At 49.1% G+C, this 20,244-nt stretch overlaps 1 protein-coding gene across 2 annotated transcripts in view; it reads left to right on the plus strand.

Moving 5' to 3' along the window:
* The window catches only part of DOK2 (docking protein 2), a 134,941-nt gene that overhangs the window by 66,593 nt on the left and 48,104 nt on the right, over positions 1-20,244 (plus strand). The window contains exon 1 of one of the 2 annotated variants that reach the window (XM_075343055.1): positions 995-1,459. The exons of the other annotated variant lie outside the window; for it this stretch is intronic. Within the exon in view, the coding sequence (XP_075199170.1) occupies positions 1,397-1,459 (63 nt within the window). The 5' untranslated portion in view covers positions 995-1,396. Of the gene's footprint in view, positions 1-994; positions 1,460-20,244 lie in introns of those variants that run through there. 2 annotated transcript variants of the gene reach the window in all.

Raw genomic sequence — 20,244 nt, forward strand, 5'->3', positions numbered from 1 at the left:
GTTACACCCAGTGCTGGTTCATTTTTTGGACGTTGCTCTCCCGCTGAGAAGCACACATTGCTGTGTTTGACAGCGAGAGAGCAACGATCTGAATGTGCAGGGAGCAGAGAGCCGGCTTCTGGCAGCCTGCTGTAAGCTGTTACCAAGGTAAATATCGGGTAACCAAGCGAAGTGCTTTGCTTGGTTACCCGATATTTACCTTGGTTACTAGCGTCCGCCGCTCTCAGGCTGCCAGTGCCGGCTCCCTGCTCCCTGCACACGTAGCCAGAGTACATATCGGGTAAATAAGCGAAGCGGTTTGCTTATTAACCCAATGTGTACCTTGGCTAGGAGTGCAGGGAGCCAGCGCTAAGCGGTGTGCGCTGGTAACCAAGGTAAATATCGGGTAACCAAGCGCTTGGTTACTTGATATTTACCTTAGTTACAAAGCGCAGCATCGCTTCCACGCGTCGCTGGGGGCTGGTCACTGGTGAGATCTGCCTGATTGACAGCTCACCAGCGACCATGTAGCGAAGCACCAGCGATCCTGACCAGGTCAGATCACTGGTGGGATCGCTGGAGCGTCGCTAAAGTGTGACGGTACCCTTAGTCGTCCACATCTGTCCTGTGACCTTCACCTCGGAGACTTTCATTGTCCAGTTTGGAACCACACATGTATCGGTGGCCATCATCCAACCAAACCTGCAAAATTAAACATTATATATTATTATAAATTGCTAAAACATATGTACTTGATAACATCTGAGTTGGTTTTGATCATGCACAGTGCTGCCCATCCAGTAAGATTAGTAGAAAATCAGTGTTAATCCACTTTATAAAAGTAGCTTAAATAGGTAAGCAACCAATATATACATGCATATTGTGGAAGCACATTTGTACCCAAATACAGGATAGGTTTTAAAGCGGAAGTATGTTCAATAGAGGGAGGAACTGAGAAAGAGCAAAAACGGCATAAAGACAAGTCTTGCACAAGAGATACTGCAAACGAGGAAGGGAACAGTGGAAAAAAGAATGCAGAAAGCGTCTGCAAAGTAAACTTCGTCTTCCACTTACAAGAAAGAGACATTAGACGGACGATACAGAGCTAACGAGACAGTGAAAGAGATGGGCTCATGGACTAGTTAGATGGATGCTCTCAGGAGCAAGCGTAGAAGAAGAGCAATAGGAGGGTGCACTACAGAGCAATAGTGTTGTTTGCAGCAATAATGAGAGAACACCGACAGATGATGAGGAAGCCTTAAATGAGACTTAGAGGAAGAGAGACTGAGTTATAGAAGGAGTGCAGAGCAGCGTTAGCGGGCCCAACTGTGACGAGACAGCTGTCACATTACAACTGCGCTCTATAGAGAGGAGGCGAGAGTGTTCCCTGAAATAAGCAAACCAATTGGAATAGGTGATGGATGGTGGTTTGGTGAAACAGGGAGCTCTGTATGTACAGCACCAGCAGCGCTTTGGAAAGGTGAGTACACCACCATCTACTTTATATAACCTCTTTCCTCTTTATTGCTTTGCTTTGTGTCTCCATCCTTTGTATTAGTACATGGACCCCCTCTGTTTGTCAATTGCCACGTGCTGCTCCCATTTTGGTTTACATGGCAGGACAATGTACCACATGGTAGCCTATTGATCATCATGTAAATTGTGTTTGTAGATTAAGTTCACATGACCGTATAAAACAAATGTCCAATTTTCATCCAGGAAATAATTTTGTGTGCAGTCTGTATGTCCATTTTTTTACATCCATATGCCATCTGTTTGTATACATCAGCAGGGAACAGAATATACAAGACCAAGTACAGTTTCGTATGTTAAGAAATGCAACGTATCCCTAAAAATTGGATGTTATACAGTTGATTCAGATCTAATTTTTTGGTCACACTTATAGACTTGAATGGGCAAATGGCCGAAATACGAAAGAGAATAGTGCATGCTGCAATTTTATTTCACGCGGACATTTGGTCATCAGTAGAATAATATTGGTCCTAATGTTCGTGTGAGGTCAGTTTTTTCCACTCATGGCACTTGGACCAAGAATACAGGCCAGTAAATGTGGCCTAAAAATGGAGACTGATGTTGACAGCCCCTTTAAGCGAAACCCCACCATTGTAGCTGCTCTAATAAACACATGGTGCATGTGCATCAATTGCAATTCCCTGGTTTATGTTAATCTTAAGTGGTTGTACACATTAGATTAGTCAGCTGACCCCACTAATTTTGGCATCGGTCAAAACTCTAATGTGTATGGGGACCTCCGAATGACAGATGTTGGGGAAAGGAAGTTGGATTTCAACATGCTTTGTGTTTGTTCTCAGGGGAGATAAGCTACCACCAGACCTCTCAGTTAAAGGGATATTCCCTGAATTGCAAGCTTTCCCATGACCATAGGATAACTTACTAATTTCTGGAGATCCCGCTGCTGGGACACCCACTTATCTCCATAACGGAGCAAAACCCATCTGGTATGAAGCGGAGGTGCACGTATAATTTCCCGCAGCTCTAAAGAATGGAGCCAAGGTCAAGCATGTCCACCTCTGCTCCTTTCAAGACGGATGAGACTACTCTTAGTTCCAAAGTCTAGTTCTTGGGATTGCTGTAGATTACATTGGTTGGAGTCCCAGTGATCAATGTTATCCCCAAACTATAGGATTGGGGATAGCTGTCAGTTAAGGGAATAACTAGTCTAGGTAGGTGACCCACTTACATGGATGAAAAGTACATAAATGATCTCAGGATGCATTACTATTGCCACGACACAGGACTCATGGTAGCACTCACCTATTCTTCTCTGGACAATTATTCTTCCAGAAGTCCCAAACAGTCTGAAGGGAGCTTCATCAGAGAAAATAACTTTGCAGGAAAGTATAGTACAATGTTTAGACTGCAGAGGCCTTGGGTAAAGAAAATTTCTGTAATGAAGCCCCTTCAAACTTGTTGTGACAGCTTGAAGAACGATTGTCTGGAGAAGAGAAGGTGAGGGCCACCATGAGTCTTTTGCCAACAATAAAGCATCCTAAAGCCTGCTTTACACGCTGCAAGATATCTTACGATGTGTCGGCGGGGTCACGTCGTAAGTGACGCACATCCGGCATCGTAAGGTATGTTGTAGCGTGTGACAGCGACGTGCAATTGTGATTGAATGAAAAAACGTTCATCGCATGCGCGTCGTTCATTCCTGACGAATTGAACGTCAGATTGTTCATTGTACCCGGGGTAGCGCACATCGCAGTGTGTGACACCCCGGGAACGATGAACAGATCTTACCTGCCTCCTGCAGCTCCCGACCCACAATGCGGAAGGAAGGAGGTGGGCGGGATGTTTACGTCCCGCTCAGCTCCGCCCCTCCGCTTCTATTGGCTTGCTGCCGCGTGACGTCGCTGTGACGCCAAACGTCCCTCCCACTCCAGGAAGTGGACGTTCGCCGCCCACATCGAGGTCGTATGGAAGGTAAGTATGTGTGACGGGGGTTAATCGTTTGTGCGGCACGTTCAACAAATTGAACGTGCCACACATACGATGGGGGCGTTGCAAATCGCATACGATATTGTATGCGAAATTGCAACGTGTAAAGCAGGCTTAAGACTGTTAATGTGTTAATGTTGCTTTTCATCCATTGAGTGGGCACACTCACAATTTTGCCTAAGAACACGGCCATATCTATACTTTTTCCAAGAGCAACTTTTCCCAATGATCCAGGAGCAATAATTTTTTTTACCACCATGATGGATACCGTTCCACAAGGCAAAAGTGATAACTAAGTGGCTCGGTGAACAAAACATTGATATTTTTGGTCCATGGTCAGGAAACTCCCCAGATCTCAATCCCATAGAGAACCGGTGGTCAATTCTCAAAAAACCAGGGGGACAAACAAAAACACAGAAATTATGATAAACTCCAATCACTGATTAGACAAGAATGGGTCATCAGTTAGGATTTGGCTCAGAAGATGATATCCAGCTGCCAGGGTGAAGGGTAAAAATCATGAAAAATAAGGGACAATACTGTAAATATTGAGTCTTTTAGATAAATTTGATGTATTTGTCTAAAAAAGTGTAAAAACGTATGAATTGCTGATAATTGTACATCAGTAACAATAGAAACATCTAACAGCTCTAAAATCACTGAAGCAGTAAACCAAAATTTGTGTTCGTCTCAAAACTATACATCATATGAATTTCAATGTTTTTTTCTTACTTTTATGTATTTGCATGCCCCAAGAAATAATTGAACACCTTGTGCCCTGTACTTTAAAGGACCATGCAACACCATACTCTGACAGAATTACTGGGCAGCAGTGATGGCAATGCGCTTGGTTGCCCTCTTATTAGCGGAGGTTTCTGTATCAGCATAGGACCAGGAGGAGCCTGTTGCCGCAGTTGATGAGCGTATTTTAATGCTAAAATGTTGAATTGCTAAGGTATAGGGGGAGGTTATTTAGGAGAAGTGTTTGGCACCAAGGAGAGAGTGTGCGCTGTGGAAGGTAGGACCACCAGTGGTGCCTGGGAGACCAGAAGTGGCGTATGAGAGGGCGTAGGACACCACCACCACCAACAACGGCTTGTCTAGTAACAACAGTGGCCAATGCGCTCTCCTTGATGTCTTCAACATAATTGAAGGCTATAATTTCTGCTCAGCCTGAATCCACTTTCACCAGTGAAAAGTACTGAGGCCCACTGGTCTCTCATCCCTCATCCAGCATAGATAATGCCTGTGCTTGGTGGTATGGTTAGATACACTTTCAGATTATCTAGTACGCAGACCACACTGATGTCAATTGTTTTGAATGGTCTGATGTGCCACAGGGGTGCTTCTGTCCTCATTTAAATGTGCCTAAACTTTGGCATTCATCATCCGGTTTCAAAGTGCATTCTTCACAATGAAACGGTCATTCGTGTGGGATGTGGCCAAATGATGTCCACTTCTATGCCTATGCATGACTCTACCAGTCTCATTGTATCTCTGCATAACCTGCTGATGACGCTCTGTGACACTCTAAGCTCAGTGGCCACTTCCATCTTAGAACATCTTGCTTGAAGCCTCACAATGGCACGATGCTGCTGATCAATTGTAAGTTGTCGCCTTTGTCTGTTGATGTAAAAATGTGATCAGCATGATGAGGACGGTTAAATACCAATTTTAATTGAACACCAAAATATATTGGGCTATTCATGGTTCAAACATCTGTTGTGAATATTGCCATTACGCTCCTTGTTAGAGAACAACAAGTTGTACAAAAAATACTGAACAGTTGGAAAAGGATCTCATTAATTTCACCTAAAAGGGTTAGAGCGCATTTTAGGATCACAGACCCAGACATAGAAAACTATATTGCAGTTGATCAAAATGTACATGAGTAAGCCAAAATCCTTGTGGATAGACGAGACCAAAATAGTGCTTCATGGTAAAGCACATCATGCTACTGTTTACCGAAAACGGAATGAGGCCTACAAAGAAAAGAACACAGGACCTACAGTCAAATATGGTGGAGGTTCAAAGATGTCTTGGGGTTGTTTTGCTGCCTCTGGCACTGGGTGCCTTGACTGTGTGCAAGGCATCATGAAAACTGAAGATTACCAATGGATTTTGGGTCGGAGTGTAGTGCTCAGTGTCAGAAAGCTGGGTTTGTGTCTTAGGTCATGGGTCACCAGCAGGAAAATGACCCCAAACATACTTCAAGAAACCCCCAGAAATGGAAGGAAACAAAGCGCTGGAGAGATCTGAAGTGGCAGTAATGAGTTTGGATCTAAATACCATTGACACCTGTGGAGAGATCTTAAAATTGCTGTTGGGAGAAGATGCCTTCAAATATGAGAGACTTGGAGCAGTTTATAAAGAAGAGTCCAAGATTCCAGGTGAGAGGAGTAAGAAGCTTGTGGATGGGTATAGGAAACAACTGATTGCAGTTATTTATTCCAAAGGGCGTGCAACCAAATATTAAGGGTGCCAACAATTTTGTTGAGCCCATTTTCTTTGTCGCTCCATTGGGAGACCCAGACAATTGGGTGTATAGCTTCTGCCTCCGGAGGCCACACAAAGTATTACACTTTAAAAAGTGTAACCGCTCCCCTCTGCTATACACCCTCCCGTGCATCACGGGCTCATCAGTTTTTATGCTTTGTGTTGAAGGAGGCACACATGCACACAATGCTCCACATTTTAGTCAGCAGCAGCTGCTGATTATATCGGATGGAAGAAAAGAGGGCCCCTAACAGGGCCCCCGGCATGCTCCCTTCTCACCCCACTCAGGTCGGCGGTGCTGTTAAGGTTGAGGTACCCATTGCGGGTACACAGGCAGGAGCCACATGCCGTTTTCCTTCCCCATCCCTTAGGGGCTCTGGGGAAGTGGGATCCTAACCGGTCATCCAGCCACTGGGACCGGGCTCCCTCCGCAGCCCCTGTGGGAATCTGCTGGACAGGAGACGGAGTATCGTCAGGGACATGGCCCTGCATCTACAGGTACTCTGTGTCCCCGTTGGGACGGCGCATGAAGCACCTTGGCCTCAGACACAGCTGCGACTGCGGTGTGGATTTTTTGTCTGGGACTACCGCGCCGACCGTGCCTGTTTGTCGGCCGCGGTTTATACTTTAGTCCCCGGCTTTTGCGGCCTAGTGTGTTAAACTCCCGCCCCTGAGCCTGCCAGTCAGGGAAAAAGGCGGGACGGTCGGTATGATGCCGACAGTGAGGGCTGGAGCACACGTCGCTGTCCTCCGCCCCCCTCACTGATCTCTATGGGCCACCAGGTTCCCGCACTTTTGCGGTTCCGCCCACGGCTCTCTCCTCCCCTCGGAACGCCGGCAGCCATTGTTATAATTATGCCGGTGGAGGATCTCAGAATCTGCAAAGGTTTCCCACTGCTCTGGGAGAGGGGGATCCTAACCGGTCGCCATGCAGGGACCGGGCTCCATCCGCAGCCCCTGGGGGATTCTGACGGACAGGAGACTGGACATCATCAGGGACAGAGCCCTGCATCATAAGGTACTCTGTGTCCCCTGAGGGACGGTGCATGCAGCATCTGCGTTACAAATGCCGCAGCGGTTGCTGAGTGGTTTGTGAGACTGGGACTACCGCGCCGACCGCACCATGTTTGCCGGCCGCGTTTTTAAATTTAGTCCCCGGCTCTTGCGGCCTAGTACCATATACTCCCGTTCTCAGGCCTGCCAGTCAGGGGTAACGACGGGACGGCCAACTGGACGTCGGCAGGGAGGGCTGGAGCATACGTTGGTATCCTCCTTCCCCCTCACTGAGCACTGTAGGGCACCAGTTGTCAGGTGCTGACCCCCCTTGGTGCCGCAGTGTATATATATATGTTTATTTATATGGTATATGATCTCACTGTTCGGCAGCATTATTTGCTTTGGGCTGTATACCCTCACTGATTACTCTGCGGACGACATACTGTTGTCTGCTCTTAAAGAGTAAGGGTGCCAAGGTACTGGCTTATTTTATAACCTGTACCTCTTGTGCGGCTATATTACAGGCAGGTTCCACATACCCTCATTGTGTACAATGCTTGGCCCCGAGGGCACTAACTCAGCCGGAGCCTCCGGCACTGGTGGGACCCTCGACCAGGTGGTACCGCCGGTTTCCACCGCACAGATGACAGGGACAAAGTTTGCATGTTGGAATCAGCAAATCTCTGAGTAGCTTTCACATTCCAGGACTCAGTCTATGGACAGAGAGTCTGCTAAGATACTGGAAGCCTTGCAGTCCAGACCGATAACACAGGGCCAGGGAGCTGTGAGTTCATCGCTCCCGGGTCCCTCTGGGTCGGTACAACAATGGGCTCCTGGGGTAACACCCAGATCCCACGGTGAGAACTCCGTCACGGGCCGCGGCCTCTGATAGGCTAAGCGCGCCCGCTGGGAACCTTCCCCGACTTCATCAGGAGTGTGTGTTTTGATCACTCTAACCCCAGAGGGGCCGTCCAGAAGCACAGAACTTTACGGACAAGCGCTTACTAAGCGCCTTATTGACACGCGTTACCCTTTCCCCCCTGACGTTGTTAAGGGTTGGGCTCAGTGTCACAGGGTGGATTCTCCAGTTCCTAGGCTGGCGGCTAGATCCGTAGTATTAGTGGCAGATGCCATCTCTCACGAATGCCACTGACAGGCAAATAAAGCTTATGATGAAATTCATCTATGAAGCCATAGTCGCATCTTTTGCTCCAGCCTTCGCAGCCGTGAGGGCACTCCAAGCTATCTCAACTTCTCTAGCTGAGATTATTGCGGTTGCACATACCTCTGCCCCGCAGGTTGTGTCCTTCACTTCTCAGGCGTAGGTTTTTTCGTTCTACGCCATGAACGCCGTTCCTGGACTCTGCGAGCCGTACAGCGGTAGCATCCACCAATTCGGTGGCAGTCTGCAGGGCCATGTGGCTATGTGAATGGAAGGCAGGCTCTGCTTCCAAGAAGTTCTTATCTGGTTTGCCATTTTTCTGGCGACCGTTTGTTTGGCGAGCAATTGGATGAAGTTACTAGACAGTCCAAGGGAAAGGTATCGTCCTTGCCCCAGTCCAAAGGTTTCGGTCATTTCGGTCCTCAGCAAAGTTCCGTTCCTCCATGTCCAACAGGTCAGAGGAGGGCTAGAGGAACTCTTCGGCATGGCGGTCTAGTCACAAGGCGGCTTCCTCATGACTTCGGCCTCACCAAGACCGCGTCCTTGGTCGGTGGCAGGCTCTCCCGCTTTTGCGACGCCTGGTGGCCACATGTCCAAGACCGATGGGTGAAACACATTCTGTCTCAAGGTTACAGGATAGAGCTCTGCTCTCGTCCTCCGACTAGTTTCTTCAAAACATCTCCGCCGCCCGAGCGAGGCGATGCACTTTTTCAGGCGGTGAACACTCTGAAGCCTCGATGTCACAAGGAGACTTCCTAGCATCAATTGACATCAAGGATGCTTATCTCCATGTGCTGATCGCACCCGAGCTTCAACGCTTTCTGCGTTTCGCCATCAGGGACGAACACTTCAGTTCGTGGCACTGCCATTCGGCCTGGCGACAGTCCCACGGATCTTCACCAAGGTCATGGCAGCAGTGGTGGCGGCCCTACAGGGCCACTCGGTGATCACTTACCTAGACGATCTTCTAGTCAAGACACCCTCCTGGGTGGCATGTCGACTCAACCTGACCATTGCTCTGGAGACCCTCCAGGGGTTCGGGTGGATCATCAAATTTCCAAGGTCAAAACTGATACCGACCCAATCACTGACTTGCCTCGGGATGGAGTTTCATACTCTCTCAGCGATAGTGAAGCTTCCGCTGCATAGTCAGCGTTCACTACAGACAGGGGTGCAATCTCTCCTTCGGGCCCAGTCACCCCTTGAGGCGCCTCATGCACTTTCTAAGGAAGATGGTGGCAGCAAGGGAGGCAGTTCCCTTGCGCAGTTTCGTCTGCGTCCGATTCTATCGGACACCGCAAATGGGACAGGAGGTCGACGTCCCTAGACAAGAACGTCTCTCTTCCCTTGCAGCAAAACCTCTCTTCAGTGGTGTCTTCTTTCCACTTCCTGGGCGGAGGAAAAATCCTTCCGGCCCCAGCTGAGGCTGTGGTCATGACGGACGCGAGTCTGTCAGGGTGGGGAACGGTCTTCCTCCACCACTCGGCTCAGGGAACCTGGACTCCGACAGAGTCCTCCCTTCAGATCAATGTTCTGGAGTTAAGGGCAGTGGATCTAGCCCTAAAGGTGTTCCAGCGGTGGCTGGAGGGCAGGCAGATCCGAATTCAGTCGGACAATGCCACGACGGTTGCGTACATCAACCACCAGGGCGGCACACGCGCAGTCGTCAAGCCTTCCGAGCAGTTCGGCGGATTCGGCTGTGGGCGGAAGCCACAGCCTCCACCATCTCCGCAGTTCACATCCCGGGCGTAGAAAACTGGGAAGCAGATTTTCTCAGTCGCCAGGGCATGGACGCAGGGGAATGGTCTCTTCACCAGGATGTGTTTCTAGAGATCTGTTGCCGCCGGGGAACGCCGGACGTCGATCTAATGGCGTCTCGGCACAACAACAAAGTCCCGGCATTCATGGCTTGGTTCAAGGATCACAGAGCTCTGGCGGCAGACGCGCTAGTTCACGACTGGTAGCAGTTTCGACTGCCTTATGGTTTTCCTCCTCTGGCAATACTGCCCAGAGTGTTACGCAAGATCAGGTCAGACTGTCGCCGCGCCATCCTCGTCGCTCCAGACTGGCCGAGGTGATCGTGGTACCCGGATCTGTGGCACCTCACGGTGGGTCAACCGTGGACACTCCCAGACCGACCAGACTTGCTGACCCAAGGGCCATATTTCCTTCTGAAATTCTGCGGCTCTAAACCTGACTGTGTGGCCATTGAGTCCTGGCTCCTAGCGTCATCAGGGATATCTCCAGATGTCATTGCCACCATGAGACAGGCCAGGAAACCAAAGTCCGCCAAGATCTATCACAGGACTTGGAGGATCTTCTTATCCTGGTGCTCTGATCAGGGTTTTACTCCCTGGCCGTTTGCCTTGCCCACTCTTCTTCTTTCCTTCAATCCGGAATGGACAAGGGCTTGTCCCTCGGCTCTCTCAAGGGACAAGTATCGGCGCTTTCCGGTCCCACCTTTCAAGCGTCCGTTAACACCCTCGGATCTTAGCAGGGTGCTGACGACTCTTCAGAAGCCACTTTTCGAGCCGATGCGGGATCTCTCTATCTCGCCTTTCGCAAAGGGTGGCCTTCCTAGTGGCAGTCACATCACTCAGAAGAGTGTCTCAGCTAGCAGCGCTGTCATGCAAAGCCCCCTTCCTGGTGTTTCACCAGGATAGGGTGGTTCTACGTCCAGTCCGGACTTTCTCCCTAAGGTATCCCCGTTTCATCTCAATCAGGATATCGTCTCCCCCTCTTTGGGTCCGCATCCAGTTCACCAATGTGAAAAGGATTTGCATTTATTAGATCTGGTGAGAGCACTCCGGCTCTACATTTCTCGCACGGCGCCCCTGCGCCGGTCTGATTCGCTCTTGTCCTTATTGCGGGCCAGAGTAAGGGATTTCAGGTTTTCAAGTCAACCTTGGCTCGGTGGATCAAGGAACCGATTCTCGAAGCCTACCGTTCTTTTAGGCTTCCGATTCCTGCAGGGCTGAAGGCCCATTCTACCAGAGCCGTCGGTGTCCTGGGCATTGCGACACCAGGCTACGGCTCGGCAGGTGTGTCAGGCGGCTACCTGGTCGAGTCTGCACACCTTCACGAAACACTATCAGGTGCATGCCGATGATTCGGCAGACGCCAGCCTAGGTAGGCGACTCCTTCAGGCGGCAGTTGCCCACCTGTAAGAGGAGGCCGTTTTTCGGCTCTTTTTATCGAGGTATTCTTTTACCCACCCAGGGATTGCTTTTGGACATCCCAATTGTCTGGGTCTCCCAATGGAGCGACAAAGAAGAAGGGAATTTTGTTTACTTACCGTAAATTCCTTTTCTTCTAGCTCCTATTGGGAGACCCAGCACCCGCCCCTGTTCCCTTCGGGCTGTTGTTCTTTTGTGTACACATGTTGTTCATGTTGAATTGTTCTTTGGTTCATGGTTTCAGTTCTCCGAACATCCTTCGGATTGAATTTACCTTAGACCAATTTATAAGTTTCCTCCTTTCTGCTTTGGCACCAAAACTGATGAGCCCGTGATGCACGGGAGGGTGTATAGCAGAGGGGAGGGGTTACACTTTTTAAAGTGTAATACTTTGTGTGGCCTCCGGAGGCAGAAGCTATACACCCAATTGTCTGGGTCTCCCAATAGGAGCTAGAAGAAAAGGAATTTACGGTAAGTAAACAAAATTCCCTTCTTTGGAGTTTTGTGTGAAATTATGTCTAAATTGTCATTTTTTTCAAATGCATTTATTTATTTATTTATTTTGTTGTGTTGTTCCATTACACACACACACACACACACACAGGAAATTAACGGGTGTATAACCAAACGTGTGTGATTGGAATAATTTTCTGGAAGAAATACTTCATTTTCTTGAACAATTTCAAGGCTGCCATGACTTTCGTCCATGACTGTATATGCAGAGCAGGCATCCCGGCCTGGCATTTGCTCCAGTTCGCCTGCTGTTTATGTTGCGGGCGGGGGCCGCTGCCGCTTCTCTCTCTCGGGGGCCTGCTCGGATCCGGGTTACTGCTACGGCTCGAGTGGTGACCGGACCCGGGCTCTCATGGCCGCCCGTCCTCACAACCGTCAGGAAAGGGGGGTATTTACAGGGGAGTTGTTGTGACGCCACCCGTGGGTTGCGGTGAGGGATGGTGGCACCGCCTCTGCCTGGTGATGGGGCGCCCGGGGCTGATGGAGCGGGGCAGCAAGATGGGATCCCCTCCACGGGTAGGGGAAGTGTAGTCCCGGGGCCCGAGGGTTGAACACGGGAGTGATGGCTGCTGGAGGTGGCGCGCCGGGCTGGACCGGGGGACGATGGTGTACTCAAGGTTCAATAACTTCACACAAGTCCAGTAGTAAACCAAGTTGCCAGTGGCCAGCTGCCTTAGGAAGGTGCATTCGGGTCCCGCACCCAGGTTAATGAACAGGTGTTCCTTCCTCCTGCACTTTGTGTTTTTCTTTCCTTTTTGGACGACTTCGCTTGGAACGGAGAAGTCCACTCTCAGTTCTGTATGTGTTGGGAGCTGTGGCCCGCGAAAGCTGACCCTTGGGATTTCAGTGGGTTCTGACGGACACCCAATCCCCCGCGTTGGCTTCCATTTCGCTCTATCTGGGCAGTTAATGGGACAAAGTCTGGAACCTGTCCCCGGATGGTTAATTGGAGAGGGGTTTGCAACCTTCCTCGCCCTAGGGTCCAGGCATCCCGACTGTGCACGGGCTCCGGACCGGATTCCCACTGTCGGTATTGGCGGGCTACAACCATGCCCCGGTCCACTTTAAGTCTCCTGCGACCGGATCTCCGTCGCCTGTGGCCCTGTTCACTGTCTGCCACCTAGCCGGGTAGTCCAAGGGCCTCTATCCCTGACTACACTGCACAGTTTGCACTTCACTTCCACTCTCTACTACTCCACACTTCTACTGTCAGGACTCAACTCGACTGTTGTCTGTCCCAGACTTCACTGTTGTGTTCCCACCTTTGACACCTCAGGACCCCTAGGTGGGCGTTCGCATCCGCCTGACCCCGCCCACTGGTGTGTCCTTATTATCATGAGGGAGTGGCTAGGGTTTACTGGTGTGGCGCCCCTGACCTGGTCAGGCACCACTGAGTTCTACACTCAAGCTGAGTGAGTACAAAACAGGTAATCCCAAAGGCTTACTAGGGTGTGGACACACAGACACTTAGGCGGGCTTTGCACGCTGCGACATCGGTAACAATGTGTTACCGATGCTGCAGCGATAGTCCCGCCCCCGTCGCACGTGCAATATCTAGTGAAAGCTGCCGTAGCGATTATTATCGCTACGGCAGTTTCACACGCACATACCTGCCGTGCGACGTCCCTCTGGCCGGCAACCCGCCTCCTTCCTAAGGGGGCGGGTCGTGCGGCGTCATAGCGATGTCACACGGCAGGCGGCCAATTGATGTGGAGGGGCGGAGATGAGCAGGATGTAAACATCCCGCCCACCTCCGTCCTTCTCATTGCAGCCGGCGGCAGGTAAGGTGAAGTTCCTCGCTCCTGCGGCTTTACACACAGCGATGTGTGCTGCCGCAGGAGCGAGGAACAACATCGTACCTGACGCTGCACCGGCATTATGGAAATGTCGGAGGCTGCAGTGATGATACGATAACGACGCTTTTGCGCTCGTTCATCGTATCAAAAAGGATTTGCACGTTGCGATATCGACTGCGACGCCGGATGTGCGTCACTTTCGATTTGACCCCATCGACATCGCACGTGCAATGTCGCAACGTGCAAAGCCGCCCTTAGTAACCAGAACACTTAAGGCCCAGTCACACTAAACAACTTACCAGCGATCCCAACAACGATCAAACCTGATAGGGATCGCTGGTAAGTTGCTAGGAGGTTGCTGGTGAGATGTCACACTGCGACGCTCCAGCGATCCCACCAGCAACCTGAACTGGCAGGGATCGCTGGAGCGTGGCTACACGAGTTGCTGGTGAGCTCACCAGCAACCAGTGTCCCAGCCCCCAGCCAGCAGCGCCGCGTGGAAGATGCTGCGCTTGGTAACTAAGGTAAATATCGGGTAACCAACCCGATATTTACCTTGGTTACCAGCGCACGCAGCTACACGTGCAGAGAGCAGGGAGCAGCGCACACCGCTTAGCGCTGGCTCCCTGCTCTCCTAGTTACAGCACACATGGGGTTAATTACCCGATGTGTGCTGTAGCTACATGTGCAAGAAGCAGGAGCCGGCACTGACAGTGAGAGCGGAGGAGGCTGGTAACGAAGGTAAATATCGGGTAACCAAGGACAGGGCTTCTTGGTTACCCGATGTTTACCGTGGTTACCAGTGTCCGCAGAAGCCGGCTCCTGCTGCCTGCACATTTAGTTGTTGCTGTCTCACTGTCACACATAGCGATCTGTGCTTCACAGCGGGACAGCAACAACTAAAAAATGGCCCAGGACATTCAGCAACAACCAACGACCTCACAGCAGGGGCCAGGTTGTTGCTGGATGTCACACACAACAACATCACTAGCAACATCGCTGTTACGTCACAAAAGTTGTTCGTTAGCAGCGATGTTGCTACTGATGTTGCTTAGTGTGACGGGGCCGTTACACAGCTTAGAGAGGACCCCTGGGCAGACCCAGGGAGGGGGCGTAGCCCTTGCATCCCAGCTAGTGGTGGGTAGTGGGACTGGAGACAGAGAGTGTGCAGTGGCAGTCAGAGGAGTAGGAGTGGAGCAGCCGCGTCTGAGGTGTAGAGCAGGACACTGTTAGACACTGCACCTGTAGTGGCTGCTGGAGGGGGAGAGCGGCTACCCAGTGGTGCTGCCTGAAAACCACCTAGTGAAGAGGTGGCTAAGTAAGGAGACTACCGGTAGACCAGGCCCGCACGGGGAAACAGGTCCCCAGAGCAGGAACCCATCTACTCGGCCTGCTAAACCTGCTGGTGAGGGTGCTGGATATACCTCACTGAACAACACAGAACCCACAGCATCAACAGCAACGAGGGGGCCCATAAGGAAGATCGAGCCTGGAGCCATCTTATCCTTGGTCCACGTGGTCAGCAAACGGGTCAGAAAGGGGAGAACGGCAGTTGCGACTTCCCTGGGTGATTCCCACAGTACTACAGGGGTCACCCCAAACAAGAAGGGCTAGGAAGGCGAGTCAGCAGTCACCCCTATATCAGCCGGAGAGATACCTGGTTCCACCTGGTTCATCATAGCATCGCCCGGGTTGTCTCACGTTACCATCAGAAAAGTGAGTAAAACCCTGAAAGACATTGCTGCCTGTGTGTGAGTTCCTCTGCGACCTGTGGTACTACACACTTACACTGGGCCCTGGGGCCAGCCTCACTCTCGGGAGGCCACAACAACTGACTGCATCTACCATCAGCCCCAGGCGCTCCCTAAACTGCAGTGGCGGTCACCCATTGATCGCAAATACCGAGAGTGGCGTCACAATTCCTATTGAAGTTAACCTGACCTTCCTGTGGCCAGAAGATCACCAGCACGTGAAGTCCCAGGAGACCCTGAGGCGACCTGAAGGAAAATGGGGCTTCACACTGGCTGTGTGTTATGCCTAAGTGTAGGTTTTAATGGTAGCAAGGAGGATGTACACTTTTGTGATTACCTGGTTTTACCAGGGTGTCACACTTGCATGAGCTCTGGCTGGATTACTGGTATGCCTGAGTAGAAGCCGTGCATGGATCTGAAGTTCCAACAGGGACCCAGAGTTGTAAGAGTAACAGAGCGTTACAGCATAGCAAGGGCTGAGTATCATCACAGAGAGGCATTCAGCTAATGTAAATGTCCCGTGTAGTGCAGGGCTATGTGATTCCTTCAGTCCTGTGAGAAGTCAGCCCTGAATGACCTTTTAAACTATGTGATTACTTCAGTCTTTAGCGAAACTGAACCCGTGAGACTCTTTGGGTAGTGATACCTATTTAGCACGGACCTGTGACCAAGAATAAGATGGGGTGTGACTGGATTAAATCCTCAGCTGAATGTTAATTCATTATTATTCTGTGGACTGTCTGAGCCACCTAGTCTTGATTGTGTTCAAGTCCTGTCGATTGTCGAAGACTGGCTACCCGGTGGCTAATAAAGTAGTTGGAGTGTGCAACTAGTGTCCAGCAAATTAAAAACTGCGAAGAACTTGCAGCACTTGAAGTGGTCCGCAGTTATCAGTTTGAGACAACTTAAGGCCAAGTTCACATTCCCTGTAGTCATCCATTAGAACGGATCTGTTATAAAAAGGACGATAAATAGCAATCCGTTAACGGATCCGCTGTCTATAGACTCCACGTTAATAACGGATCTGTTAAAGATGCATTTGTACAACTTTTTTGCAAACTGATCTCGAAAGGATCCGTGATAACGGATGACTACAGGACATGTGAATTTAGCTAAATACTGTTCCATGGAAAGCATCCACTCCCGTTTAATCCGCTATCTGTCAGACAACTTTCTCCTTGGCCCTCTACAATCCGGTTTCCGCTTCTTACATTCTATTGAAACTTTTCTTACGAAAGTCTCTAATGATCTACTAATGGCTAAATCTAGGTTACTACTCCCTGCTGATCCTCCTCGATCTATCTGCTGCATTCGATACTGTGGATCATCAGCTCCTCCTCACTATGCTCCGCTCTATCGGGCTCAAGGACACCGTTCTTTCTTGGTTCTCCTCTTACCTCTCTGGCCGCTCATTCACTGTATCTTTTGCCGGCTCCTCTTCCTCTCTTCTTCCCCTTACGGTCGGAGTTCCCCAGGGTTCAGTCCTAGGCCCCCTCCTTTTCTCTCTATACACTGCCCCTAGTGGACAAACCATCAGAATATTTGGTTCCCAGTACCATCTCTATGCTGATGACACCCAACTGTACACATCGTCTCCTGACATTACCTCTGCATTATTACAAAATACTACCGATTGTCTGTCCGCCATCTCCAACATCATGTCCTCCCTCTATCTAAATCTGAACCTGTCAAAAACTGAACTCCTCATGTTTCCTCCCTCTCCCAACCTTCCGAAACCCAATATTACCATTTCTGTGTGTGGTTCTACCATTACGTCCCAGCAGCACGCCCGCTGTCTTGGGGTTATATTTGACTCCGATCTCTCCGTCGCTCCCCACATTCGTTCACTCGGCAACTCATGTCACCTCCACCTCAAAAATATCTTTAGAATTCGACCTTTTCTTACCGTTGACTCTGCAAAAACTCTGTCGCTCTCATTCATTCTCGCCTGGATTATTGTAATTCTTTACTAATTTGTCTTCCTATTATAAAACTGTCCCCTCTACAATCCATTCTGAATGCCGCAGCTAGGATCATTTTCCTCTCCAACCACTTCACTGATGCCTCTGCTCTGTTCCAGTCATTGCACTGGTTGCCTATCTGCTACAGAATCCAACATAAAATGATCACTCTCACTCACAAAGGTCTCCACAGTTCCTCACCGCCCTACATCTCCTCCCTCATCTCTATCACCCCACTCGTGCCCTCCGTTCTGCTAATGACCTAAGAGTGACATCCTCAACAATTCGAACCTCCCACTTCCGTCTTCAAGATTTCTCACGAGCTGCGCCTATGCTCTGGAACACACTACCAAGAACAATCCAATGAATTCCCAACATCCACTCCTTTAAGTGGGCTTTAAAAACGCATTTCTTTAGACTAGCCTATCAGCTCACCGCCCTGATCTAATCTAGTCCCGTTCTGCCCTTTCATAAAATTTACTTCCAATTCCTATCCCCTGTATCTTCTAGTTGCATTACTCTCCATGTCCTTTTTTTCACTCTGTATGTATAAATTCTGGCTGGCGACCAGTCCACGCAGCCGGTTTTGAATCCCCTATTAAATCGATGGCTAGACCATATATGACAAGCTTTCCCCCCCCACCCCCCCATTCACCTTTAGTGCCTCCCCTATTTCCTCATAGACTGTAAGCTTACAAACAGGGCCCTCACTCCTCCTGGTATCTGAATTTTTTTATTTTGTAATGTCTCATGTTGTCTGTACATGTCCCCTCTGAATTGTAAAGCGGTGCGGAATATGTTGGCACTATATAAAGAAAAAATATTATTATTATACTGTTGTACGTCTTTGTTTCTGTATTGCAAGTTGAAGTGAGCGGTGTAGTAAGGAACGTTGTCGTTTCCTAGGAAAAATGTGCACTTTGATGTGGTCATAGGACATGGTGGTGGTCTGAGATTTTGCATTGTTTGCATTTTCACTGTAGAAGGCTGTTGGAATAACTTCATAGTAGAGAGTGCCTTTAGAGTGTGCAGTGTTACTAAATATATTTATAGCGGCAAGAACATCTAAAGCTTTGCACCTACCATTACGTAGTGGCGGGTGCAAGCCCATAAGTATCATTGAAGTGGGGCATACTGAAGGTCAAGGACCCATAGCGGCAGATCAAAACCGACAGACACACTGGGTACAATATATTGCTTATGTTTTTATAATAATATAAATACATAAAAATGTGTCAATGAATCAGTAAAATTGGCTGAGATAGCAGACCCGTGAACCTTCATTGCATTCCATTACTTGTACTGATTCTGTGTTGCATCCTCCTGTATTGTCATCCGGAGCTGTATTCATAATTCTTCAAGCTTCAGTTCTAAAGTTTCTCCTGTTTAATGCTTTAGCACTGTCTGTACAATGCTTTCTTTTAATTATTTGTGTTCTAGGAAGTATTTTTATACCAGACAATATTCAGTGACCTAATATAGGGAACACAGGTTACAAGGCTATACAGGAGTTAAGCAGCAAGAATTATTTAATGGCTACCAATAATAACAACCATCAGAATTGTGAAAGCAGCTCTGGAGTGTAGTGCAGGCAGTAATTTAGGATACATAATATAATATACTGTATATACAATGTGCCTTCACCAGCAGAATAGTTAGTGCAGCTCTGCTAAATTTTGGTAGTTCCCATCATGGTCTCTTCTGAAGTTGCTGTGGGCTCCCGAGAAGTGGTCAGTCTCCTCAAGAATAGCTTCCGCTTTAGTTCCCAAGAAGTGAGACACTTGGGGTCTGTTTTCTCTTTTCCAGGGAGGGAGAAGGTCTCTGTGTAGTCGGGAAAAAGCCAAGACTTCTTTACACCAGCCAATGTAGAATAAAAAAGGAAATCAGGCTGATTCCCAAAACCAGCCTAGTGGAGGAATGCCAGAGAAATTACCTGCACACCAGAGGATTCGGGGGTGAAACATTCCACAGGAGTTACAGTACTGTGTCTACTACATTGGTGAGTATGTGGAGACCCAGAGAAACCACAAGACATCCTCCATAGAGGATAAGCCAGCAAGTGTACATGATGGCGATCCTTCTGGAGGAAAGATGAGTGCTCATAGAGGTGAGGTCGACCTCATGAAGAAAGGGTGGGGAGTGAAGAGGCACCAGGAGTCTATTTCCACATATAGCTCCCAAGTCAAGAACCACCTTTGTGAGTTCTGTCACGGGGCTCCTGTAGGAGCTGAGATGCACATAGTGCCAAGGATCATGGGGCCACCAATCAGACGAAAACTCAACTCCTGCTTGAAGTAAAGAGGTTTAAAATGGAAATTGATGACCTGGAGGCAACAAGGAGTTTACCCAAGAAAAGAAGTGGGCCTTTTCTATAAAAACTGCCAAATGAGGACAAATTTTGAGAGATGGGTAATAGATTCAGAGAGATGGCTGATAGAGAAAAAAAGGCTGATTGGACTGTAAAATGGTATATGAGGATGATGACCACCCGAAAGACCCACATTGGATGCAGAATGTCAGCAAATTTTTGAAAGGAATGAAATGCATAATCTGTGATAATCCTCATCAAACCTTCAATTTATGGCTGAACCCCTGACAGTAACCCCGAGTCCAAATCCAAGGATTCTGGCAATTTAACTTTTTAGATGCCAGGGTTCCTAATTACCATGGGATGGAAGGAGACTGACAGAGGGAGGTCATTCCCTGTGTAGCTCATTAACGCTCCACCATGTGTTGCTCGGGAGCCGTTTCTTTCTATATAAAAGGCCTGTGACCAGTGGATGGAAACCTTCCACACCTCACATCTCTGCTTCCTTACATCTTTCTGCAAATTTCAGCTATTTATATTGTGATCAGTGACGTATCGGTTCTCACTTCCTCTGTATGATATTTGCAGACTGGTGCATGGCATTAGATATAGCTGTAATAAATTAT

This window comes from Anomaloglossus baeobatrachus, chromosome 4 (genome assembly GCF_048569485.1).
Source record: "Anomaloglossus baeobatrachus isolate aAnoBae1 chromosome 4, aAnoBae1.hap1, whole genome shotgun sequence".
NCBI lineage: Eukaryota > Metazoa > Chordata > Amphibia > Anura > Aromobatidae > Anomaloglossus > Anomaloglossus baeobatrachus.